Genomic DNA, 27,447 nt, shown 5'->3' with positions numbered 1-27,447 from the left:
CAGTACATCATGCAGAAAATGGGAAAATGTCTAACCTGCAAGTTGGCACCAAGTGGAATTAGACACAGCTCAAACTCACACTAATCCAAAATGTCTCCAAGGTGGATAGGGGAGGGATTTGGGATTGGGTGTGTTTATCTAGGTCTCATCATAAATGGCACCCTATTCCCTTTTATAGTGCACTACTTTTTACCAGGGCCCATTTGGGACAAACCCTATAGAAATAGGATCTTCTTTTGATCACCCTTTTGTTGCTGAGAATTTCCCTGCAAAGCAGGAAATGCAAACATGTAGTGTATTTGAGTTTTAAAGGGACTTCTAAAGTTTGTAAATTCAGTCTTGCCCTAACGAAAAATGTATCAACTCCATTAATTATAATACACATAATAATTCACATTTCTTGTTGCTGCAGGATTATTTTCCTGCTGTAGCAAACTGGCTCAAATTAAGATCCTATATCTGTATAGCTCTGGAGGCAGGTTGTAATGGCTTTCTTCTGTGGACGAAGGATCGGACCAAAGCGCAGCGTGGTTAGAATTCAACATGTTTAATAAAGGCCATAAATGTGAACACTACAAAATACCAAAACAACAAATGTGAAAAAACGAAACAGTCCTATCTGGTGCATAGACACAAAGACAGAAGACAACCACCTACAAAACCCAACACAAAAAAAGGCTACCTAAATATGGTTCCCAATCAGAGACAATGACTAACACCTGCCTCTGATTGAGAACCATATCAGGCCAAACATAGAAATGGGAAAACTAGACACACAACATAGAATGCCCCCCCCTCCCCTGTCCGCGGTGGCGGCTCTGGCGCAGGACGTGGACCCCACTCCACCATAGTCCTTGTCCGCTTTAGTCTCCTCCTAGGAACGGCGACCCTCGCCGCTGACCTAGGATTGGCAACCCTACTAAAGGGTGGACTAAACAAACTCCCGGACTGTGGGGCAGCTCCGGACTGAGGGGTAGCTCAGGACCGAGGGGCAGCTCAGGACCGAGGGGTAGCTCAGAACCGAGGGGTAGCTCAGGACCGAGAAGTAGCTCAGGACCGAGAGGTAGCTCAAGACCGAGAGATAGCTCAGGCTGGTTGACGGCTCTGGCAGCTTCTGGCTGACTGACGGCTCTAGCGGCTTCTGGCTGACTGACGGCTCTGGCGGATGCTGGCTGAATGGCGGCTCTGGCGGATCCTGGCTGAATGGCGGCTCTGGCTGATCCTGGCTGAATGGCGGCTCTGGCTGATCCTGGCTGAATGGCGGCTCTGGCGGATCCTGGCTGAATGGAGGCTCTGGAGGATCCTGACTGACTGGCGGCTCTGGAGGATCCTGGCTAACTGGCGGCTCTGGAGGATCCTGGCAGACTGGCGGCCCTGGCGGCTCCTGGCAGACTGGCGGCTCCTGGCAGACTGGCGGCTCTGGAGGATCCTGGTTGACTGGCGGGTCTGGAGGATCCTGGCTGAATGGCGGCTCTGGAGGCTCCTGGCAGACTGGTGGCTCCTGGCAGACTGGCAGCTCCTGGCAGACTGGCGGCTCCTGGCAGCTCTGGACAGGCGGGAGACTCTGGCAGCTCTGGACAGGCGGGAGACTCTGGCAGCTCTGGACAGGCAGGAGACTCTGGCAGCTCTGGACAGGCAGGAGACTCTGGCAGCTCTGGTAGCTCTGGACAGGCGGGAGACTCTGGCAGCTCCGGACAGGCGGGAGACTCTGGCAGCTCCGGACAGGCGGGATACTCTGGCAGCTCCGGACAGCTCTGGCAGCTCTGGACAGGCGGGAGACTCTGGCAGCTCTGGACAGGCGGGAGACTCTGGAGGCTCTGGGCAGATTGGCGGCTCTGGCGTCTCATGGCAGACTGGCGGCTCTGGCGGCTCCTTGCAGACTGGCGACTCTGGCGGCTCCTTGCAGACTGGCGACTCTGGCGGCTCTGGATAGGCGGGAGACTCTGGCAGCTCTGGACAGGTGGGAGACTCTGGCAGCTCTGGACAGGCGGGAGACACTGGCAGCTCTGGACAGGCGGGAGACTCTGGCAGCTCTGGACAGGCAGGAGACTCTGGCAGCTCTGGACAGGCGGGAGACTCTGGCAGCTCTGGCAGCTCTGGACAGGCGGGAGAATCTGGCAGCTCTGGACAGGCGGGAGACTCTGGCAACTTTGGACAGGCGGGAGACTCTGGCAACTCTGGACAGGCGGGAGACTCTGGCAACTCTGGACAGGCGGGAGACTCTGGCAGCTCTGGACAGGCGGGAGACTCTGACAGCTCTGGTAGCTCTGGACAGGCGGGAGACTCTGGCAGCTCTGGACAGGCGGGAGACTCTAGCAGCTCTGGACAGGCGGGAGACTCTGGCAGCTCTGGTAGCTCTGGACAGGCGGGAGACTCTAGCAGCTCTGGACAGTTGGGAGACTCAAGCAGCTCTGGACAGATGGGAGACTCTGGCAGCGCTGGACAGGCAGGAGACCCTGTAGGCAGAAGACGGAGAGATAGCCTGGTGCGGGGGGCTGCCACCGAAGGGCTGGTGCCTGGAGGTGGCACTGCATAGACCGGACTCACTGGAGCTCTTGAGCACCGAGCTTGCCCAACGTTACCTGGTTGAATGCTCCCCGTAGCCCGCCCAGTGCGGCAAGGTGGAATAGGCCGCACTGGGCTGTGCTGGCGAACCGGGGACACCATGCGTAAGGCTGGTGCCATGTACGCCGGCCCAAGGAGACGCACTGGAGACCAGATGCGTAGAGCCGGCTTCATGGCACCTGGCTCGATGCCCACTCTAGCCCGGCCGATACGAGGAGCTGGAATGTACCGCACCGGGCTATGCACCCGCACTGGGGACACCGTGCGCTCCACAGCATAACACGGTGCCTGCCCGGTCTCTCTCGCTCTCCGGTAAGTGCAGGAAGTTGGCGCGGGTCTCCTACCTGGCTTCGCCACACTCCCTGTGTGCCCCCCCCAAGACATTTTTTGGGCTGCCTCTCGGGCTTCCTACCGCGCCGCCGTGCTGATTCCATTCGCTGGTATCCCTCCTCACACTGCTCCAGAGAATCCCAGGCGGGCTCCGGCACTCTCCCTGGGTCGACCGCCCACCTGTCTATCTCCTCCCAAGTAGTGACACAGTCCAGATCTTGCTCCCATGTCCAGAAATCCTGACATCGCTGCTGCTGAACATTACTACGCCACTTGGTCCTTTTGTGGTGGGTGGTTCTGTAACGGCTTTCTTCTGTGAACGAAGGATCGGACCAAAGCGCAGCGTGGTTAGAGTTCAACATGTTTAATATAAACGTGAACACAAAATACCAAAACAACAAATGTGAAAAAACAAAACAGTCCTATCTGGTGCATAGACACATAGACAGAAGACAACCACCCACAAAACCCAACACAAAACAGGCTACCTAAATATGGTTCCCAATCAGAGACAATGACTAACACCTGCCTCTGATTGAGAACCATATCAGGCCAAACATAGAAATGGGAAAACTAGACACACAACATAGAATGCCCACTCAGCTCACGTCCTGACCAACACTAAAACAAAGAAAACACAAAAGAACTATGGTCAGAACGTGACACAGGTCCCCTCAGCCATCTCTGAATGGACGTAGTCACCGTGTCTGTTCCACCAATCCCAGTCCCTGCCACTGACACATGACATTCCATTCAGAGCACCTAGGCTACAGCATGCCCAGGGGAAAAATATGAAACCTTTCTTTAGCTAAAAAACAAAACAACAGAAGAGCTAGAATTAGCACAGACTCCAGTCATTTGTCCTCGCCAGTTAGGAGGAAAATAACAAAATGGAAGTGTTTCTCTGTGTTTATTCAAGGTAAATGGGGCATGTAAAAGAGGGATTTAACAACCTTATTGAGTGAACACTTCCACTCCCAGTTCAGTCATGAAAGCATGATTACAGGACAAATAACCCCAGAGGCCTGCTAGCACTCTAATCTTCGAAAATAACCAGAAAAGGACATGGGAAAAGAGCCCACAGACAACAATGACATGTTATGTAATAATCAGACTGAGATAGCCTGAAGACAACTGTCCATTTATGACAAATATAATTAATACATTATTATATTCTAGCTTGTTACAAAATAAAGGAGGTGCCATTGAAATAGGGGTGTAATTATAATATACTTTCCGTTTCTTTACCTACATCATTATCCCGAGCGGTAAAGTGCCCTGTGACTTAATTAAACCACTGAACGTTGACTTTGATGTGATGGGGATTATGGAATGAAATGGGCAGGAGCAATGGGAATTCCATGTGGAAGATGATCCCTCAAATCTGCTGTATTCACACAACCCTCCTTAAGATGAGGGGGTGGAAACCTACGCTATTGTACTAGCTTTTTTCGTCCGTCTCAATGAGAGGTTTAAAGAATTCTCTCTGACCCACTGACAGATAGGCCAGCTGGACGTAACTACAGTAGAACGCTCTTCAGAATGCGTATCATGTATCTGCCATTGTTTCATCTAGAGACCTGTGTGTAACAGTGAAACAACGGGACCTCAGCCCAGGCACAAACAACACACACACACACACACACACACACACACACACACACACATTAGTGTGAGTGTGATTGTGTGTGCTCACATTGTGTGTGTATGTGTGTGGTCGGGGGTGTGTCAGGTAAGAGTGAAGCAGGGATTGCCGTGGTAACGCAGCACAGAGGACACTGTGTTTCCCTGTAGAGCTAGCGAGCGAGAGGAATGTGGCACGGCATTGTGGGAAAACGGGAGAGCAACACGTACCTTATCAGATAATTACACAACCGCTGTGTGTGTGTGTGTGTGTGTGTGTGTGTGTGTGTGTGTGTGTGTGTGTGTGTGTGTGTGTGTGTGTGTGTGTGTGTGTGTGTGTGTGTGTGTGTGTGTGTGTGTGTGTGTGTGTGTGTATTGATATGACCCTTTCACCAGTATTGATATGACTCTTTCTCCTGTATTGATATGACCCATTCTCCTGTATTGATATGACTCTTTCTCCTGTATTGATATGACTCTTTCTCCTGTATTGATATGACCCTTTCTCCTGTATTGATATGACTCTCCTCCTGTATTGGTATGACTCTTTCTCCTGTATTGATATGAATCTTTCTCCTGTATTGATATGACTCTTTCTCCTGTATTGATATGACTCCTCCTCCTGTATTGATATGACTCCTTCTCCTCTATTGATATGACTCTTTCTCCTGTATTGGTATGACTCCTTCTCTTGTATTGATATGACTCCTCCTCCTGTATTGCTATGACTCCTTCTCCTCTATTGATATGACTCCTTCTCCTCTATTGATATGACTCTTTCTCTTGTATTGGTATGACTCCTTCTCTTGTATTGATATGACTCCTCCTCCTGTATTGATATGACTCTTCTCATGTATTGATATGACCCTTTCTCCTGTATTGGTATGAATCCTTCTCTTGTATTAAAATGACTCCTCCTCCTGTATTGCTATGACTCCTTCTCCTCTATTGATATGACTCCTTCTCCTCTATTGATATGACTCCTTCTCCTGTATTGATATGACTCTTTCTCCTGTATTGATATGACCCTTTCTCCTGTATTGATATGACTCTTTCTCCTGTATTGATATGACTCTTTCCCGTGTATTGATATGACCCTTTCTCCTGTATTGATATGACCTTTTCTCCTGTATTGATATGACTCCTTCTCCTGTATTGATATGACTCTTTCTCCTGTATTGATATTAATATTTATCCTGTATTGATATGACCCTTTCTCCTATATTGGTATGACCCTTTCTCCTGTATTGATATGACTCTTTCTCCTGTATTGATATGACTCTTTCTCCTGTATTGATATGACTCTTTCTCCTGTATTGATATGAATCTTTCTCCTGTATTGATATGACCCTTTCTCCTGTATTGGTATGACTCCTTCTCTTGTATTGATATGACTCCTCATCATGTATTGATATGACTCTTTCTCCTGTATTGATATGACCCTTTCTCCTGTATTGATATGATCCTTTCTCCTGTATTGGTATGACTCCTTCTCTTGTATTGATATGACTCCTCCTCCTGTATTGATATGACTCCTTCTCCTCTATTGATATGACTCTTTCTCCTGTATTGGTATGACTCCTTCTCTTGTATTGATATGACTCCTCCTCCTGTATTGCTATGACTCCTTCTCCTCTATTGATATGACTCCTTCTCCTCTATTGATATGACTCTTTCGCCTGTATTGATATGACTCTTTCTCCTGTATTGATATGACCCTTTCTCCTGTATTGATATGACTCTTTCTCCTGTATTGATATGACCCTTTCTCCTGTATTGATATGACCCTTTCTCCTGTATTGGTATGACTCCTCTTCCTGTATTGATATGACTCCTTCTCCTGTATTGGTATGACTCCTTCTCCTGTATTGATATGACTCTTGCTCCTGTATTGATATGACTCTCTCTCCTGTATTGATATGACCATTTCTCCTGTATTGATATGACTCTTTCTCCTGTATTGATATGACTCTCCTCCTGTATTGGTATGACTCTTTCTCCTGTATTGATATGAATCTTTCTCCTGTATTGATATGACTCTTTCTCCTGTATTGATATGACTCCTCCTCCTGTATTGATATGACTCCTTCTCCTCTATTGATATGACTCTTTCTCCTGTATTGGTATGACTCCTTCTCTTGTATTGATATGACTCCCCCTCCTGTATTGCTATGACTCCTTCTCCTCTATTGATATGACTCCTTCTCCTCTATTGATATGACTCTTTCTCTTGTATTGGTATGACTCCTTCTCTTGTATTGATATGACTCCTCCTCCTGTATTGATATGACTCTTCTCATGTATTGATATGACCCTTTCTCCTGTATTGGTATGAATCCTTCTCTTGTATTAAAATGACTCCTCCTCCTGTATTGCTATGACTCCTTCTCCTCTATTGATATGACTCCTTCTCCTCTATTGATATGACTCCTTCTCCTGTATTGATATGACTCTTTCTCCTGTATTGATATGACCCTTTCTCCTGTATTGATATGACTCTTTCTCCTGTATTGATATGACTCTTTCCCGTGTATTGATATGACCCTTTCTCCTGTATTGATATGACCTTTTCTCCTGTATTGATATGACTCCTTCTCCTGTATTGATATGACTCTTTCTCCTGTATTGATATTAATATTTATCCTGTATTGATATGACCCTTTCTCCTATATTGGTATGACCCTTTCTCCTGTATTGATATGACTCTTTCTCCTGTATTGATATGACTCTTTCTCCTGTATTGATATGACTCTTTCTCCTGTATTGATATGAATCTTTCTCCTGTATTGATATGACCCTTTCTCCTGTATTGGTATGACTCCTTCTCTTGTATTGATATGACTCCTCATCATGTATTGATATGACTCTTTCTCCTGTATTGATATGACCCTTTCTCCTGTATTGATATGATCCTTTCTCCTGTATTGGTATGACTCCTTCTCTTGTATTGATATGACTCCTCCTCCTGTATTGATATGACTCCTTCTCCTCTATTGATATGACTCTTTCTCCTGTATTGATATGACCATTTCTCCTGTATTGATATGAACCTTTCTCCTGTATTGATATGACTCTTTCTCCTGTATTGATATGACCCATTCTCCTGTATTGATATGACTCTTTCTCCTGTATTGATATGACCCTTTCTCCTGTATTGATATGACCCTTTCTCCTGTATTGGTATGACTCCTAATCTTGTATTGATATGACTCCTCCTCCTGTATTGATATGACTCCTTCTCCTCTATTGGTATGACTCCTCCTCCTGTATTGATATGACTCTTTCTCCTGTATTTATATGACCCTTTTGCCTGTATTGATAAGACTCTTTCTCCAGTATTGATAGGACTCTTTCTCCTGTATTGATATGACTCTTTCTCCTGTATTGATATGACCATTTCTCCTGTATTGATATGAACCTTTCTCCTGTATTGATATGACTCTTTCTCCTGTATTGATATGACCCTTTCTCCTGTATTGATATGACCCTGTCTCCTGTATTGGTATGACTCCTTCTCTTGTATTGATATGACTCCTCCTCCTGTATTGATATGACTCCTTCTCCTCTATTGGTATGACTCCTCCTCCTGTATTGATATGACTCTTTCTCCTGTATTGATATGACCCTTTCGCCTGTATTGATATGACTCTTTCCCCTGTATTGATATGACCCTTTCTAATGTATTGATATGACCGTTTCTCCTGTATTGGTATGACTCCTTCTCTTGTATTGATATGACTCCTCCTCCTGTATTGATATGACTCCTTCTCCTCTATTGGTATGACTCCTCCTCCTGTATTGATATGACTCTTTCCCGTGTATTGATATGACCCTTTCTCCTGTATTGATATGACCTTTTCTCCTGTATTGATATGACTCCTTCTCCTGTATTGATATGACTCTTTCTCCTGTATTGATATGACTCTTTCTCCTGTATTGATATGACTCCTCCTCCTGTATTGATATGACTCCTTCTCCTGTATTGATATGACTCTTTCTCCTGTATTGATATGACTCCTCCTCCTGTATTGATATGACTCCTTCTCCTGTATTGATATGACTCTTTCTCCTGTATTGGTATGACTCCTTCTCTTGTATTGATATGACTCTTCCTCCTGTATTGCTATGACTCCTTCTCCTCTATTGATATGACTCCTTCTCCTCTATTGATATGACTCTTTCGCCTGTATTGATATGACTCTTTCTCCTGTATTGATATGACCCTTTCTCCTGTATTGATATGACTCTTTCTCCTGTATTGATATGACCCTTTCTCCTGTATTGATATGACCCTTTCTCCTGTATTGGTATGACTCCTCTTCCTGTATTGATATGACTCCTTCTCCTCTATTGGTATGACTCCTCCTCCTGTATTGATATGACCATTTATCCTGTATTGATATGACTCTTTCTCCTGTATTGATATGAATCTTTCTCCTGTATTGATATGACCCTTTCTCCTGTATTGGTATGACCCTTTCTCCTGTATTGGTATGACTCTTTCTCCTCTATTGATATGAATATTTCTCCTGTATTGATATGACCCTTTCTCCTGTATTGGTATGACTCCTTCTCCTGTATTGATATGACTCTTGCTCCTGTATTGATATGACTCTCTCTCCTGTATTGATATGACCCTTTCTCCTGTATTGATATGACTCTTTCTCCTGTATTGATATGACTCTTTCTCCTGTATTGATATGACTCTTTCTCCTGTATTGATATGAATCTTTCTCCTGTATTGATATGACCCTTTCTCCTGTATTGGTATGACTCTTCTCCTGTATTGATATGAATCTTTCTCCTGTATTGATATGAATCTTTCTTCTGTATTGATATGACCCTTTCTCCTGTATTGGTATGACTCCTTCTCTTGTATTGATATGACTCCTCCTCCTCTATTTATATGACTCCTGTATCCTGATTGGATTTGAAAAAAGTCATCAACTTCAGGGAATTTCGTCTTTTTTTTATCCAACGTTTTACCTAAATCCAGTAACATGATGACATGTTTAGATGATTTCACGTTGAATTCACGTTAGTTGACAACTCAACCAAATGTAAATCAAAACCAGATGTTGAACTGATGTCTGTGCCCAGTGGGATGTGAAGGGATGAAACTCAGTGTTTTAAGGCCCAGCCCACTTCTGCCATGTCATGACATACCTGGACCACCTATTGAGATGTGCATTTTGTTTAGTAAATCAGTTGACAAAAGGAGACTGGACGAGGACTTTAAATCAATTCATTAATTGATGTAAATGAAATGAGCACTTGACTTGACTGATGTGAATGGTGTGCTGTTAGCCTTGAGTCCATCTGTCAACCCTACTATTACACAGCACCTTGGCCAGCTCTACCCAACCCACTCTACACACACACAAACACACACACACACACACACACACACACACACACACACACACACACACACACACACACACACACACACACACACACACACACACACACACAGGTAAACACCTGAAGCCCAGGTGCGAAGGAGTTTTGTATGAAGACCAAAGGGGTCTCCCTCTCTCTCTCACACACACCTCCTAAACCCCAGTTGGGAGGTGGAGGGTGGTTGAAAGGTAGCTTTTGATCTGACAGGCCAGGGTGTAAGGTGGAGGGGAGGAAGAGGTGGGGAGGAGGAGGGGGAGAGGAGGAGAAGAGGAGGAGCCACTGTCCAGGAATGACATCTAAAAATGGCACTAACTAAAAACATGAACCTCAGGACCTGTGTCACAATTAAGTCACTTCCTTTACACATCTCCTTACTCTCCTTCCCATAGAGACTTTGACGATTATAACACTGTCCATTCCACCAAAACAAAGCAGCATATTGTTACCCCAACTATACCTCCCTTTCCCCTCTTCATGTTATCAAGCCAAAGACCAGACACCCAAAACCAGACCACCCCAGTCCAGCACAGCCAGCAACCGCCACACCGCTAGTGGAGTTGTTCTGCCAACTTGGATGTCTGCCGAGTTCTACACATAGGTTTTGAAAACAGCTTGACTGTTTGGGGTTTGAACTGCTTTCAAAAAAATATGCAGGTAATTGGCATAGACTATTTATAGTCGCCATATGCCAACCTGAAAATGCGTCATTATGCCTGATTTGCCTCTTGTCTCAGCGCATGACAGAAAATATACAGAGCACAGTAGCCTACCAGTGTAAACAAGGAGATGTGGATTTTATCTTGAGTTTCAAGCTAAGGTAAACCTTTCTAAACAAATGGAGGCTAACAAGGAAAGTTGCGTGGGTGATAGGAAGACTGCGTGACAGTGACGTCTGCGGTGTTATTAGAAACGATGGGTGACAGGTAAACAAACAGACGTCAACGCAAATGTGCCCTGAAGCCAAAACATACAGACCTCCTTTTAATCCATTGTCAAGTTCAGATCGTGTACTCAAACTACATATTTTTACGACTCAAGAATATCATCCAAAATCAGGCCAAATTCGTTATTTTTCTTACCTTTGATAATATTGTGGATTCTTCTTTCTCTTTCTCCTCATAGCGACCGAGGGGCACCAACAACTCGTCCTCACAACAGATGAAACTCACAGTACATCCCATATAGACGAATTCAGCGAACAATGATCCATTCAATTCAAATCAGTGTTCCGGTATATCGTGTTGCGGCTCTGCTCTATTTTTTCAAATCAAAGTTTACGGTCGCAGTTTCCAAAAGACACACTGAAAACTCACGCAGGTGAGACAGGCGCGAGTAGTCTACAACTCGTGCTCCAGTCTCCTCAATAAATCTCGCATTGAGAAATTACTCAATATTCCCGCTGAGATTTGGTGGATAAAATCCGTCGCCTACATTTCCCTACCCCACGCTGGTATGGAGTGGAGCAAAGACACACGAACATGTGTTTGTAATTCAACTCTACTCATTCCTCCCTCCCTCAGCCTCTCATAACCTGCCCAGTACGACAACTTCCAAAGACTGGTCCCAGTGTGGAGCATAAGCATGCTTTCTTCAAAGGGATGGGTGTTAAAATATGTTTAGCCTTGAAACGTGTGTGTTTATTAATGATGATGAATATTATTATTGACCTAATATTTAACTATCGATGAACTACAGTACTTCATCCACATACTGTTATTTGTTTTATTAATGTTGCTCCTTTGCACCCCAGTATCTCTACTTGCACACTCATCTTCTGCACATCTGTCACTCCAGTGTTTAATTGCTAAATTGTAATTATTTTGCCACTATGGCCTATTAATTGCCTTACCTCCCTTTTCCTACCTCATTTGCACACACTGTATATATACTTTTTCTACTGTATTATTGACTGTATGTTTGTTTATTCCATGTGTAACTCTGTGTTGTTTGTGTCCCACTGCTTTGCTTTATCTTGGCCAGGTCACAGCTGTAAATGATAACTTGTTCTCAACTTGCCTACCTGGTTAAATAAAGGTGTTCTCAACTTGCCTACCTGGTTAAATAAAGGTGTTCTCAACTTGCCTACCTGGTTAAATAAAGGTGTTCTCAACTTGCCTACCTGGTTAAATAAAGGTGTTCTCAACTTGCCTACCTGGTTAAATAAAGGTGTTCTCAACTTGCCTACCTGGTTAAATAAAGGTGTTCTCAACTTGCCTACCTGGTTAAATAAAGGTGTTCTCAACTTGCCTACCTGGTTAAATAAAGGTGTTCTCAACTTGCCTACCTGGTTAAATAAAGGTGTTCTCAACTTGCCTACCTGGTTAAATAAAGGTGTTCTCAACTTGCCTACCTGGTTAAATAAAGGTGTTCTCAACTTGCCTACCTGGTTAAATAAAGGTGTTCTCAACTTGCCTACCTGGTTAAATAAAGGTGTTCTCAACTTGCCTACCTGGTTATATAAAGGTGTTCTCAACTTGCCTACCTGGTTAAATAAAGGTGTTCTCAACTTGCCTACCTGGTTAAATAAAGGTGTTCTCAACTTGCCTACCTGGTTAAATAAAGGTGTTCTCAACTTGCCTACCTGGTTAAATAAAGGTGTTCTCAACTTGCCTACCTGGTTAAATAAAGGTGTTCTCAACTTGCCTACCTGGTTAAATAAAGGTGTTCTCAACTTGCCTACCTGGTTAAATAAAGGTGTTCTCAACTTGCCTACCTGGTTAAATAAAGGTGTTCTCAACTTGCCTACCTGGTTAAATAAAGGTGTTCTCAACTTGCCTACCTGGTTAAATAAAGGTGTTCTCAACTTGCCTACCTGGTTAAATAAAGGTGTTCTCAACTTGCCTACCTGGTTAAATAAAGGTGTTCTCAACTTGCCTACCTGGTTAAATAAAGGTGTTCTCAACTTGCCTACCTGGTTAAATAAAGGTGTTCTCAACTTGCCTACCTGGTTAAATAAAGGTGTTCTCAACTTGCCTACCTGGTTATATAAAGGTGTTCTCAACTTGCCTACCTGGTTAAATAAAGGTGTTCTCAACTTGCCTACCTGGTTAAATAAAGGTGTTCTCAACTTGCCTACCTGGTTAAATAAAGGTGTTCTCAACTTGCCTACCTGGTTAAATAAAGGTGTTCTCAACTTGCCTACCTGGTTAAATAAAGGTGTTCTCAACTTGCCTACCTGGTTAAATAAAGGTGTTCTCAACTTGCCTACCTGGTTAAATAAAGGTGTTCTCAACTTGCCTACCTGGTTAAATAAAGGTGTTCTCAACTTGCCTACCTGGTTAAATAAAGGTGTTCTCAACTTGCCTACCTGGTTAAATAAAGGTGTTCTCAACTTGCCTACCTGGTTAAATAAAGGTGTTCTCAACTTGCCTACCTGGTTAAATAAAGGTGTTCTCAACTTGCCTACCTGGTTAAATAAAGGTGTTCTCAACTTGCCTACCTGGTTAAATAAAGGTGTTCTCAACTTGCCTACCTGGTTAAATAAAGGTGTTCTCAACTTGCCTACCTGGTTATATAAAGGTGTTCTCAACTTGCCTACCTGGTTAAATAAAGGTGTTCTCAACTTGCCTACCTGGTTAAATAAAGGTGTTCTCAACTTGCCTACCTGGTTAAATAAAGGTGTTCTCAACTTGCCTACCTGGTTAAATAAAGGTGTTCTCAACTTGCCTACCTGGTTAAATAAAGGTGTTCTCAACTTGCCTACCTGGTTAAATAAAGGTGTTCTCAACTTGCCTACCTGGTTAAATAAAGGTGTTCTCAACTAGCCTACCTGGTTAAATAAAGGTGTTCTCAACTTGCCTACCTGGTTAAATAAAGGTGTTCTCAACTTGCCTACCTGGTTAAATAAAGGTGTTCTCAACTTGCCTACCTGGTTAAATAAAGGTGTTCTCAACTTGCCTACCTGGTTAAATAAAGGTGTTCTCAACTTGCCTACCTGGTTAAATAAAGGTGTTCTCAACTTGCCTACCTGGTTAAATAAAGGTGTTCTCAACTTGCCTACCTGGTTAAATAAAGGTGTTCTCAACTTGCCTACCTGGTTAAATAAAGGTGTTCTCAACTTGCCTACCTGGTTAAATAAAGGTGTTCTCAACTTGCCTACCTGGTTAAATAAAGGTGTTCTCAACTTGCCTACCTGGTTAAATAAAGGTGTTCTCAACTTGCCTACCTGGTTAAATAAAGGTGTTCTCAACTTGCCTACCTGGTTAAATAAAGGTGTTCTCAACTTGCCTACCTGGTTAAATAAAGGTGTTCTCAACTTGCCTACCTGGTTAAATAAAGGTGTTCTCAACTTGCCTACCTGGTTAAATAAAGGTGTTCTCAACTTGCCTACCTGGTTAAATAAAGGTGTTCTCAACTTGCCTACCTGGTTAAATAAAGGTGTTCTCAACTTGCCTACCTGGTTAAATAAAGGTGTTCTCAACTTGCCTACCTGGTTAAATAAAGGTGTTCTCAACTAGCCTACCTGGTTAAATAAAGGTGTTCTCAACTTGCCTACCTGGTTAAATAAAGGTGTTCTCAACTTGCCTACCTGGTTAAATAAAGGTGTTCTCAACTTGCCTACCTGGTTAAATAAAGGTGTTCTCAACTTGCCTACCTGGTTAAATAAAGGTGTTCTCAACTTGCCTACCTGGTTAAATAAAGGTGTTCTCAACTTGCCTACCTGGTTAAATAAAGGTGTTCTCAACTTGCCTACCTGGTTAAATAAAGGTGTTCTCAACTTGCCTACCTGGTTAAATAAAGGTGTTCTCAACTTGCCTACCTGGTTAAATAAAGGTGTTCTCAACTTGCCTACCTGGTTAAATAAAGGTGTTCTCAACTTGCCTACCTGGTTAAATAAAGGTGTTCTCAACTTGCCTACCTGGTTAAATAAAGGTGTTCTCAACTTGCCTACCTGGTTAAATAAAGGTGTTCTCAACTTGCCTACCTGGTTAAATAAAGGTGTTCTCAACTTGCCTACCTGGTTAAATAAAGGTGTTCTCAACTTGCCTACCTGGTTAAATAAAGGTGTTCTCAACTTGCCTACCTGGTTAAATAAAGGTGTTCTCAACTTGCCTACCTGGTTAAATAAAGGTGTTCTCAACTTGCCTACCTGGTTAAATAAAGGTGTTCTCAACTTGCCTACCTGGTTAAATAAAGGTGTTCTCAACTTGCCTACCTGGTTAAATAAAGGTGTTCTCAACTTGCCTACCTGGTTAAATAAAGGTGTTCTCAACTTGCCTACCTGGTTAAATAAAGGTGTTCTCAACTTGCCTACCTGGTTAAATAAAGGTGTTCTCAACTTGCCTACCTGGTTAAATAAAGGTGTTCTCAACTTGCCTACCTGGTTAAATAAAGGTGTTCTCAACTTGCCTACCTGGTTATATAAAGGTGTTCTCAACTTGCCTACCTGGTTAAATAAAGGTGTTCTCAACTTGCCTACCTGGTTAAATAAAGGTGTTCTCAACTTGCCTACCTGGTTAAATAAAGGTGTTCTCAACTTGCCTACCTGGTTAAATAAAGGTGTTCTCAACTTGCCTACCTGGTTAAATAAAGGTGTTCTCAACTTGCCTACCTGGTTAAGTAAAGGTGTTCTCAACTTGCCTACCTGGTTAAATAAAGGTGTTCTCAACTTGCCTACCTGGTTAAATAAAGGTGTTCTCAACTTGCCTACCTGGTTAAATAAAGGTGTTCTCAACTTGCCTACCTGGTTAAATAAAGGTGTTCTCAACTTGCCTACCTGGTTAAATAAAGGTGTTCTCAACTTGCCTACCTGGTTAAATAAAGGTGTTCTCAACTTGCCTACCTGGTTAAATAAAGGTGTTCTCAACTTGCCTACCTGGTTAAATAAAGGTGTTCTCAACTTGCCTACCTGGTTAAATAAAGGTGTTCTCAACTTGCCTACCTGGTTAAATAAAGGTGTTCTCAACTTGCCTACCTGGTTAAATAAAGGTGTTCTCAACTTGCCTACCTGGTTAAATAAAGGTGTTCTCAACTTGCCTACCTGGTTAAATAAAGGTGTTCTCAACTTGCCTACCTGGTTAAATAAAGGTGTTCTCAACTTGCCTACCTGGTTAAATAAAGGTGTTCTCAACTTGCCTACCTGGTTAAATAAAGGTGTTCTCAACTTGCCTACCTGGTTAAATAAAGGTGTTCTCAACTTGCCTACCTGGTTAAATAAAGGTGTTCTCAACTTGCCTACCTGGTTAAATAAAGGTGTTCTCAACTTGCCTACCTGGTTAAATAAAGGTGTTCTCAACTTGCCTACCTGGTTAAATAAAGGTGTTCTCAACTTGCCTACCTGGTTAAATAAAGGTGTTCTCAACTTGCCTACCTGGTTAAATAAAGGTGTTCTCAACTTGCCTACCTGGTTAAATAAAGGTGTTCTCAACTTGCCTACCTGGTTAAATAAAGGTGTTCTCAACTTGCCTACCTGGTTAAATAAAGGTGTTCTCAACTTGCCTACCTGGTTAAATAAAGGTGTTCTCAACTAACTAACTAATAAAAAATAAATAAAAACGTATAAACCCTATTGCAATCAACATATTTCTATTGTCCTTTGTAGCTTTCCAAGTTGTGTGATAAGAGATTAACAACCACCTGCAACATTATTCCTTGGATTCCATGTCTGTGTCTGAAATGTTTCATCTCCATTTTCGTCATTTGGCAGACACTCTTATCCAGAGTGACTTACAATTGGCCCAGGTCAAAATTTGTGATCTATACACAGTAGTGTGTAGGGTGCCATTTCAGACTAAACCCATGTTTACCTAGTTTACCTGACTTGCCTAGTTTAAATAAAGGTTCAATAAAAATAACTACAAAAATGTGTTGTTTATACTGCAACACCCATATCATGCTGAGACTGTTGGAGCCATCTGAACAGGGGGGGATTCTGTCCCCACACCCAGGTATGATGACTTAGAGAGAGTGCTTTACTGTGAGGTCATGACAGGAAAACAGCCAGATCATGCTGAGACTGTTGGAGCCATCTGAACAGGGGGGGATTCTGTCCCCACACCCAGGTATGACGACTTAGAGAGAGTGCTTTACTGTGAGGTCATGACAGGAAAACAGCCAGATCATACTGAGTGTTGGAGCCATCTGAACAGGGGGGGATTCTGTCCCCACACCCAGGTATGATGACTTAGAGAGAGTGCTTTACTGTGAGGTCATGACAGGAAAACAGCCAGATCATGCTGAGACTGTTGGAGCCATCTGAACAGGGGGGGATTCTGTCCCCACACCCAGGTATGATGACTTAGAGAGAGTGCTTTACTGTGAGGTCATGACAGGAAAACAGCCAGATCATGCTGAGACTGTTGGAGCCATCTGAACAGGGGGGGGATTCTGTCCCCACACCCAGGTATGACGACTTAGAGAGAGTGCTTTACTGTGAGGTCATGACAGGAAAACAGCCAGATCATACTGAGTGTTGGAGCCATCTGAACAGGGGGGAATTCTGTCCCCACACCCAGGTATGATGACTTAGAGAGACTGCTTTACTGTGAGGTCATGACAGGAAAACAGCCAGATCATACTGAGACTGTTGGAGCCATCTGAACAGGGGGGATTCTGTCCCCACACCCAAGTATGACGACTTAGAGAGAGTGCTTTACTGTGAGGTCATGACAGAAAAACAGAAACTGTCAGATTTTTCAGAAATGAAAAATGGGACACAGTGAGTGTGTGTATTTTTCCTTTAAATGTGTGTGTGTGTGTACATGGTTGTGTGTGTGTTTGCATGCGTGCCTGTGTGTGTGTGTGTTTTCCTTTATGTGGTGTGTATGTGTGTGTACTGTTTGTGAGCATATGCCTACATCATGTGTGTGTTTGACCTACTCTGCTGGCTTCCTCGTGCTGATTGGTTCAAGGTTGGTAAGGAAGTGGTTAAATAAAGACTTCCTCTAATTTAGTTTATTTATATTCCCATATTATTTGAACTGCGGTTCTCTACTCTGGCTTCCTATCATGGAATATCAGCTGCACTTTCTAGGAGTCAGAAATGACCTGGTATGTACTAAGAAACAACATGGTCAAATTATAATTGCACAGTAATAACACATGCCCTACTTGTTTGTTTCTTTGGGATTCATCCCCAGTGCATGTTTGATTGAATTCCACCCATGGTTGTTTTGCAGGTCGGAGGAGGGGGTTGTTGTTGCATCAGAGTGACCTCATCGCGTTGCAGGGTTGGATAATGCCTCTCTGGGGGGAGAAGTTAAAGATAGAGTGTTATGTTGAGAAGTGAAGGACCCTCGCTGCTCCTGCTTAAAACCACACTTTTCATATTTACAGCTCATTGGTCAAGCCTGACCAGTAACAGAATCAAAACATTACATCACATACACTCTCTCTCTCTCTCTCTCTCTCTCTCTCTCTCTCTCTTTCTCTCAATTCAATTCAATTCAAGGGCTTTATTGGCATGGGAAACATGTGTTAACATTGCCAAAGCAAGTGAGGTAGACAACATACAAAGTGAATATATAAAGTGAAAAACAACAAAAATTAACAGTAAACATTACACATACAGAGGTTTCAAAACAGTAAAGACATTACAAATGTCATATTATATATATATATACAGTGTTTTAACAATGTACAAATGGTTAAAGGACACAAGATAAAATAAATACGCATAAATATGGGTTGTATTTACAATGGTGTGTGTTCTTCACTGGTTGCCCTTTTCTCGTGGCAACAGGTCACAAATCTTGCTGCTGTGATGGCACACTGTGGAATTTCACCCAGTAGATATGGGAGTTTTTCAAATTTGGATTTGTTTTCGAATTCTTTGTGGATCTGTGTAATCTGAGGGAAATATGTATCTCTAATATGGTCATACATTGGGCAGGAGGTTAGGAAGTGCAGCTCAGTTTCCACCTCATTTTGTGGGCAGTGAGCACATAGCCGGTCTTCTCTTGAGAGCCATGTCTGCCTACGGCGGCCTTTCTCAATAGCAAGGCTATGCTCACTGAGTCTGTACATAGTCAAAGCTTTCCTTAATTTTGGGTCAGTCACAGTGGTCAGGTATTCTGCCGCTGTGTACTCTCTGTTTAGGGCCAAATAGCATTCTAGTTTGCTCTGTTTTTTTGTTAATTCTTTCCAATGTGTCAAGTAATTATCTTTTTGTTTTCTCATGATTTGGTTGGGTCTAATTGTGCTGTTGTCCTGGGGCTCTCTCTCTCTCTCTCTCTCTCCAATTAAATTTGCTTTATTGGCATGACGTAACAATGTGCATCTTGCCAAAGCTTATTTTGGATATTTACAATATTAAAATGAGAATCAAAATTGTCAACGGGACAACAGTAACAACAATAACCAAGTGTCAAAATGACCGTACATTCAACAATAACAATAAGCATACAGTAGAGTACATGTGCAGGTTGATTGGTCTGTCAGACACTGTCCCTCAACTTATGGCAGGCAGCAATGTAGTGCCCTGCCAACCCACAGCTCTCTGCGTCCTCCCCCAACAGGACGGGTAGCCTACTCTCATCAGAGAGGTTTTTGAAACCTTGAATAAGGGTTTCAAATTTGGGGAAATGACACTCTCTAATTGTTTTATATTTTTGACATTTTGTCAGGAAATGCAGCTCCATCTCAGGTTCTGCTGTTGTGCAGTGGTTGCACAGCCTTTCCTCTACAGGGAGCCAGGTTCTGCTGTTGTGCAGTGGTTGCACAGCCTTTCCTCTACAGGGAGCCAGGTTCTGCTGTTGTGCAGTGGTTGCACAGCCTTTCCTCTACAGGGAGCCAGGTTCTGCTGTTGTGCAGTGGTTGCACAGCCTTTCCTCTACAAGGAGCCAGGTTCTGCTGTTGTGCAGTGGTTGCACAACCTTTCCTCTACAGGGAGCCAGGTTTTCCTGTGTCTACCCTTCTCAATGGCAAGGCTGTGCTCACTGAGCCTGTACTTTGTCAAGGTTTTTCTAAGGTTTTGATCAGTAACCATGGTCAAATATTTAGCCACAGTGTACTGTCGATTTAGGGCCAGATAGCACTGCATTTTGCTTTGTGTTTGTGCTTGTGTTTCCCAATTTTCCTGTGTTGTAATTTGGTTTATCCTGATTGATTGGATGTTCTGGTCCTGAGGCTTCAGTGTGTTAGTAGAACAGGTTTGTGAACTCAGCCCCAGGACCAGCTGGATGAAGGGACTCTTTTCTTTGCTCAGCTCTTGGCATTGCAGGGCATGGTAGTGATATGAGAGGGGGTCACTGTATTTTAGATGTTTCCAAAACTTAATTGCTCTTTTTTTGAGTTTTTATTATTAGTGGATATTGGCCTAATTCTGCCCTGCATGCATTGTTTGTAGTTTTCTTTCTCTCTCTCTCTCTCTCTCTCTCTCTCTCTCTCGCTCTCTCTCTCTCTCTCCCTCTCTCTCCCTCTCTCTTTCTCTCTTTCTCTCTCTTTCTTTCTCTCACACACACACACGCACACACACACACACACACACACACTTCTATTCCTTGTGCTCTGCTCACCAAGGTATAACAGTGTTTGGAATGAGGCCGATAAAACACATCTGTCCAATCCCTGGAGTAAGATCAGGTTCATAATGAGGTTGCTATGCAGTAGGTGTGGAGTAGTATATCTGTAGGTCTGTCAGTCTCTCTGGGGGACTGGTTCAATGCCAGAACACCACTCATACAGAGAAGAACCAACTTTTCTATCATGTTTATTTGCTCTAATGTTTAATGTGATAATCACTCATAATGAAACTGTACGTTGACTACAGTAGCTGAGAACAAGCATCTGTGCTAGTTGAAGAGGAATATGGAGCAGCTGGCAGAGTGTACCATGTGTGAAATGGGTGTCTCACACACACACCTTCTCATGTTTATCCACACACACACACGCACACACGCACACACACACACACACGCACACACACACACACACACACACACACACACACACACACACACACACACACACACACACACACACACACACACACACACACACACACACACACACACACACACACATACACACACACACACTACTCATGTTCATCCGACACCCTGTTGTGCTGGGAGCATGTCTGGTCCATCAGCAGGGTGCCACACACACACATCTGACACTCCGTAGAGCAGAAAAAAAAGTTTGGGACATAAAAGACTGTAAAAACACCATCAAATCTGCTAAGGTGATTTACATTTTAAAATCTGTTCCTAAGTATTCCCATCATAATAGATGTGATCGTATACATTTAAGCAAGGTTTGAAATGACTATGACAAATATGATATCTGTTTGGGTCAATTTGCAGTCCACAAATTATTTGTAATTATGTTCTTGCCCCCTGACCATCCGCTGAAGAAACAATTGTCCCACAGCTGAATCTAGTTGATGATCCTGCCCTAGAGGCTAGAGTGTGTTTGATCTGTCAGCAGGCTGTCCAGGGCTGATGACATGCTTGAGGCCACCCAAAGACCTTGGCACCTTGGGGAAGAACATGGTCGGTTCATATTTCTGTGTTTTTTTAGGTGTGTTTGTGAGTGTGTGTAAAATTAGTACGGCGTGCGTCATTGACAAATCTTATCATGGCCTAATTCTGAATTTCTAATTACTTCCACAGTTTCTCTTGAAAACGTGTCTCCAAGTAAATATTGGCACTGCTCAATTGCATTGTCCATCTTTTGCAGCCATAAGCAAGTGAAACGGCCACAGAAACAGACTATCCTTCCAGGCTGTTAGTTTAACATCTTCCTAAAGCTCCCTTAAAGCTACGATATGTACGTTTTGGGGCAACCCAACCATAATTCACATAGAAATGTTAGTTACAGATCTGTCATTCTCATTGAAAGAAAGTCTAAGAAGCTGTAGTGTCACGCCCTGACCATAGTTTGCTTTGTATGTTTCTATGTTTTGTTTGGTCAGGGTGGGATCTGAGTGGGCATTCTATGTTGTATGTCTAGTTTGTCTGTTTCTGTGTTTGGCCTGATATGGTTCTCAATCAGAGGCAGGTGTTAGTCTTTGTCTCTGATTGGGAAACATATTTAGGTAGCCTGTTTTGTCATTGTGGGTTGTGGGTGATTGTCTATGTGAGTTGCTTGTGTCAGCACAGTTCTTATAGCGTCACGGTCGGTTTTCGTTTATTGTTTTGTATTCAGTGTTCAGTGCTTTCTTGAATTAAAATATCATCATGAACACATACCACGCTGCATTTTGGTCCGCTTCTTACGACGATCGGGACAAGTAGTTCTGTTCTATGTGCGCTACTTTCAATGCTTCCCATTCCTAAGTTTTGTTGTTTGCGTCTTTTAATTTCAGTTTTGTACAATAGCTTAAAATATTTTTGGTTATGGAAAATATATTAGGTGAACTATTAGAATTTTAGCAACCAGGAAATGGCAGAGCATCTCTAAGGCCCTTGGGGAGCATGTAGGTGATGAGTGCTGCATTGTTGTGTTGGGGTTAGGAACCTCTCTGTCAGTGGGAATCATCCCTCTCCCAGGGGGCCCCTATCTGATAATTATTTTGGTCAGGGGTCAGGCCCAGGAATTTGTCATGGATGTATTACACAATGGCCGCTACAGGACTGTAAGTGAGGTAGAGGTGGAATATGTGGGAGAAATTAGGTACATATATGGATAAATATATTGTCCTATATAATGGCATTTGCCATTCTGGTAAGGTACATTGTCTATTGTATAGGACAGGAAGCCAGAGTGGGGCCATGGGAGAGGGCAACACCTAGGGCAGCTGGACATACAAAGGTCAGAGGTTATCTAAGGAGGGGGTCAGCCAAAGGACCAATTGATGGATTACAGACATCAATCACATCACAGGAGACAAGTCTGTTTGATCTTAGACAACCATATGAAGAGAAGGCGACCAGAACAGCTAGGCACCCTAAAGCTAAAGGAGATGAAAGACACCAAAAGGGACACATGGAGTTAATTACAGGGTATGAACACAGGCCACAGGAAAGGGGAATGTATAGTATTTTTAGTATAGCTGAGCATGCTAAAAACAGAAGAGACACATAGTCTGCTGACCCTAGATAACACACAAACAGGAGAACGCATTAAGCTGAGTGAAGGGTCAAAGCAAGGGTCTTGTCACCATTAGGATCTAATGGAAAGCAGATGGGGGCGTTATTGGGCTGAACAAGCAGGAAGCACGGATTGGGATGTAACTTAATTTGCATATGGGAGGGACTTATATGGTAGGTGTATAACTCAGAGCGAGGGCTCTGAAAAAGTGTGTGTGTTCCGCGGACCGCTCCGGCTTATGATACTGTTGTATTAAAAGTCTATATTGATTTTCACAAAGTTCTTGGTTGTGTCATATTTGAACCGATTTGCCACTACATAATTGGCGAGCTAGCCAGGAGAATTAGGGACTGAATAACGTTCTTGGCTGGCAGCGGGATCTTTGGACGATCTGGGCAAACAAGGGTGGCCACCCAGCTAAGGTAAGACAACAGTGAAATGTTTGCGTAGATCGCTTCAGAGATCCTGCCTCAGCAAGAGGAGCGTCAAGTAGGTCTCTCTCTCTCAAATTTCCTAAAAACTATAGAAACGAAAGAACTTTTTGAAATTCAATGAATTTGCATGCATGTGTGTAAGCTTGGAAATTGTATAATGAATGTGCATGCATGTCTAGTGAGTAAGTAGGTGGGAGCTGTGAACTTCGCTGGTGTAGGGTGTGTTATTCTGGCATGTTGGGGCTGGGATTGGGCACAGGGTTACAGCTATCTGCTTATAAGGTTTGAATAAAATACGTAGTTATAGAAGTCCTGCGATACCGCTTCAAAAATATTTACCAGAAGGTCTGAATGGGTAGGTTACTTTATTGATAAGTAATCCTGCGATACCGCTTCAAAATATTTAGCTGAAGGACTGAATGGGTAGGCTACTTTATTGATAAGTAGATAGATAAACATTCATGGCTACCGCTTCAAGGAAAAGGTCTGTACGGATGAGTATTTAGAAAATAAATACACATGGCTACCGCTTTGAAATGAAGGTCTGTACGGGTGAATATTTAAAACACAGAAAGAACGCTGGCCTGATTGTGCGACGTTCAACTGAAAAAGGAAATCCTGCGAATATAAAACGCTCCGTCTAGCTAAACGGGGGTTTATAAATCAGTAGGTCGCGCCACGATATTGCTCTAACGTAGAATAAAGATCAATACGGGGTGGATGAATAGGATATGAAGACAAGCTGATCCGATTAGACAGTAGTCTCGTCATGTCGTAAAAATCCTATAGGATAATACCAGTTTATGTAGAGGAAGTGTATTAAACTAGGGGATAAACTATAGGTCGTTTTTAGGTAAAAACGAAGAGTGTGCGTGAAAAATCCTATAGGATAATACCAGCTTATGTAGAGGAAGTGAATTAAGTTAGGTAATAAACTGTTTTGTTTTTAGGTAAAGACAAAAGGATTGAATGAATGCTGTAATATAATTATTTGTGATGAATGAGCAGATTAGAAAGAAGAGGAAGAACAGGCTGTGTGTCTGTGACCAACTGGGAATGCGCAGGCCTCTCTGACAGTTAACTAAGTGAAATTTGAGAAAGAGAGCGCATTTAACTCTCACTGGGAAGAGGAACGAAATCGATAAATATTGGGCAAGATAAGTTATACATAAGCATAAAACATTGACTGGATAATGAGTTAAAAGACCATTGTAAAAATTACAATAGGTGTTAAAAAGAGGTATTAAACAAGGCATGGATAGTATAAAACGGATGCGAAGTAGGAAGAAATAACTTAAAAATATACAGATAAACTAAAATATACTGGTTAAAATAAATCTAGGCAAAAGTGAGAATTGCATGAAAATAGAAGTCTAGAACACATTAAAAATATCACGAGCCCTGTAAACGAAATAGGAGGCTGCAATTTAAAAATAGCCTCAGGAATTAAACAGTAAAATAGGCTAAGAGAGAATATAGCAAGCGGATAAATAAAGAGATAAGAAAGTGCAGACATTATAAATAAGCTGAATTAGAAGGAAAATTATATGAAATAGGATTTAATACATTGAATAAAGTTAAAGTAATAGTATAAGCAAAGATAAAAACACAGTGATATTTGAGGTGCTGTACTAGAAAAAGACATTAAGGCTTCTGTAGTATTCAGTAATACAGTTGTAGACATTATAGAGTAGGTTTTAATAGGAGGTATTAAGTGATGTGACTAATAAATTATTATTTGAGAAAGTAGGGTAGATCTACCTTGGAAAATAGTAAGTAAAGTATATAATGCGATGGGAGAGTTTAGGAAAAATAAATAGTGGCATGGAAACAAATGGACTGTTTCTCCCGGGAATATAGAGATAGCGAAATTTAATAAAGCCATAGAGTCGCTGAAAGAAGCGCACGTTAATTCTACCAATTCGATTTGAATATGAAGGAGCGGTTTGCTACAATGTAGGGCAACATTACCCGGTAAACAGGATAAATAAAATAATGAATTGGAACGATCACATACAACCATAACAAGAAGCTTAACTTACCAGCGTTTTAATGTTAATTAACATTATATCATCAGAAATACATTACGATGGGGGAAGTGTAAGAAGTTGTAGAGCAGGGCTAACTAGTGTGGGGGAAAATTAGTGTAAGATGACACTGGAATGCGATAGTAGAGAATGCAGAAATACAGGAATTTACACCCGTTTTAAAAGAACAACAACTGATCGTTCTAAGGTTAGTACGAATGAAGTTTTCACCAAGCGGTGTATAGTCTCTGATTGATCAAAAAGTGGTTCATAGAGAGTACAGTTTATGTGATGAAATACGTACTAGATCACGTTTTACCTAACTTATAGTAAGGTACCGATGTAATTTACAAATAGCCCTACTCGGAGTCGTTTTGCATTAAAATGGCGGTTTCAGTGGTGATAAAATGCGTGGAGAAGTTGTTATTAGCGTCAAAATACGGAAAATAAACGTATATGAAAAATCACAAGCGTGGTAAAAATAGTTAGAAGAAAAGCAAATTGTAGAGTATGGGTGTATTCAATTTCTGATACAGATGGCCGAGCAGGGGGGAATTGTGCGTTCTGTGCATGGCTGGAGCTTTTATCGCATGCTCGGGATAAGTGAGGGGATTTTAGTATGTGTGTTACTGTTGGCTTGCTGATTTAGAGGGTGGCATGGTGAATGTTAACGAAATGTACATTTCTTTTCCAGAAAAAAGGGGTTACATTTTCAATGGGTTTTTCAGTTCGGTTTCAAATTGGGTATGCAGAAGGATGGAAGTGCTTTTGAAAGTGTGGTTAAGATGTTTCTAAAGAAAAAAGAGTGAAAACATTATAATGGTGTCGAATGCCCTGAACTCTAAGAATTTCCCGTGAAGACTGATCAACTTCACTAGAAATTTTTGGAATAGGTGGGATTTAATTATAAAATGATTGAGAAACACCAGTTTCTGTTCAAAGTGTAGAATCACTTTGAAATTCCATTATTTCCTTGGGAAAAAGATGAAGAGTTGTAATCTTGAATTGACTAGTTATTCAAATAGGTTTATTTTTATTTAACATGGGGTTATAGGAGAACATATCAGTTCCCTGGGGTTATGGTCTTTGGGTAAATGCAAAATGTGCTTTGTTCATGCTACATATAAAATGGAAATGTATGTAAACAAGGGATAACAGTTACTCCAAATAGGTTATTGGAGTGGGGGTTTCTGCAAGGGTTATGATGATAACTACATAATCTGTAACTCATCTGAGAGATCGCCAGTAGAATAAGGGAGTTATCATGGAAATGTAATGTCAGAATGCATTCATGCTTGGGAGAGACTATCATAACACCAAGTGGGTGTGAAATTTATAAACAACATTTAGTTATGTTTTGGATATAGGACTGTTTAAATTTATTAGGCCTAGGGAAGCTCTGGAAACTAATCCTGAGACAGGTTGATTGACAGAACTAGCAGAATATTAAATTAAAGGTTTTTGTTTCTTTTATTTTACAATATCATAGTAATTGGAGTGATACATTGGAATGACATAAGTCATTGAATAAAAAGTATAGTCTGTTGTGTGATAACACCCAAGGATGAAGAAGACATTACAAATAGTGGTAATTTATTGCAAATATGCAGTCATTATAATTTACTTTACCATTTTTCTTGTTTGGTCAATTTATTTTTGGTTTGAGGAAAATAAGAGTGTATATTTTTCCTGAGGAGGGACTGATATAAATTGACTAAAAATGATTTGAGAATGTTTAAGTATGTATCAAACTATGGAAGGAAATTAGGAGTAGTGACTTATGTGTTATGGGTTAGAAAAACTGTAACTACATTGGGGGCTCATATATGAAGGTTATGGTAACAAGAGGGGGGTGTTATTTCTAGAAACAGTGTATATTGATAGACAAGATAATTCACGGAAAAGGAAGGACAGTTGGTTTTGTAAAAATATAGGGACAATTCTAAAAGTAAATAGAACATTACACATACCTAGATTATGGTAAAAGTAATAAGTAGTGGCATTTTGAACACTAGAGCAAAAGTTTAAGAAGTTTAGGATTTAGTTTTGTTAGGATTGGATATTCTTTCAACTGGAAGACACTTGACTGAGTA

At 42.1% G+C, this 27,447-nt stretch overlaps 1 protein-coding gene across 4 annotated transcripts in view; it reads right to left on the bottom strand.

Moving 5' to 3' along the window:
- The window catches only part of LOC110528828 (tensin), a 257,225-nt gene extending 245,895 nt beyond the window's left edge, over positions 1-11,330 (bottom strand). For 2 of the 4 annotated variants that reach the window (XM_036982561.1, XM_036982557.1), the window contains exon 1: positions 11,001-11,330. In XM_036982561.1, the coding sequence (XP_036838456.1) occupies positions 11,001-11,102 (102 nt within the window). In that variant the 5' untranslated portion in view covers positions 11,103-11,330. The remainder of the gene's footprint in view (positions 1-11,000) is intronic. The other 2 variants (XM_036982560.1, XM_036982562.1) reach the window with 2 other exon arrangements.
- Between the last annotated feature and the right edge of the window lie 16,117 nt (positions 11,331-27,447).

This window comes from Oncorhynchus mykiss, chromosome 7, assembly GCF_013265735.2.
Source record: "Oncorhynchus mykiss isolate Arlee chromosome 7, USDA_OmykA_1.1, whole genome shotgun sequence".
NCBI classification, from domain to species: Eukaryota; Metazoa; Chordata; class Actinopteri; order Salmoniformes; family Salmonidae; genus Oncorhynchus; species Oncorhynchus mykiss.
This window is presented reverse-complemented; position numbering and strand designations above follow the sequence as displayed.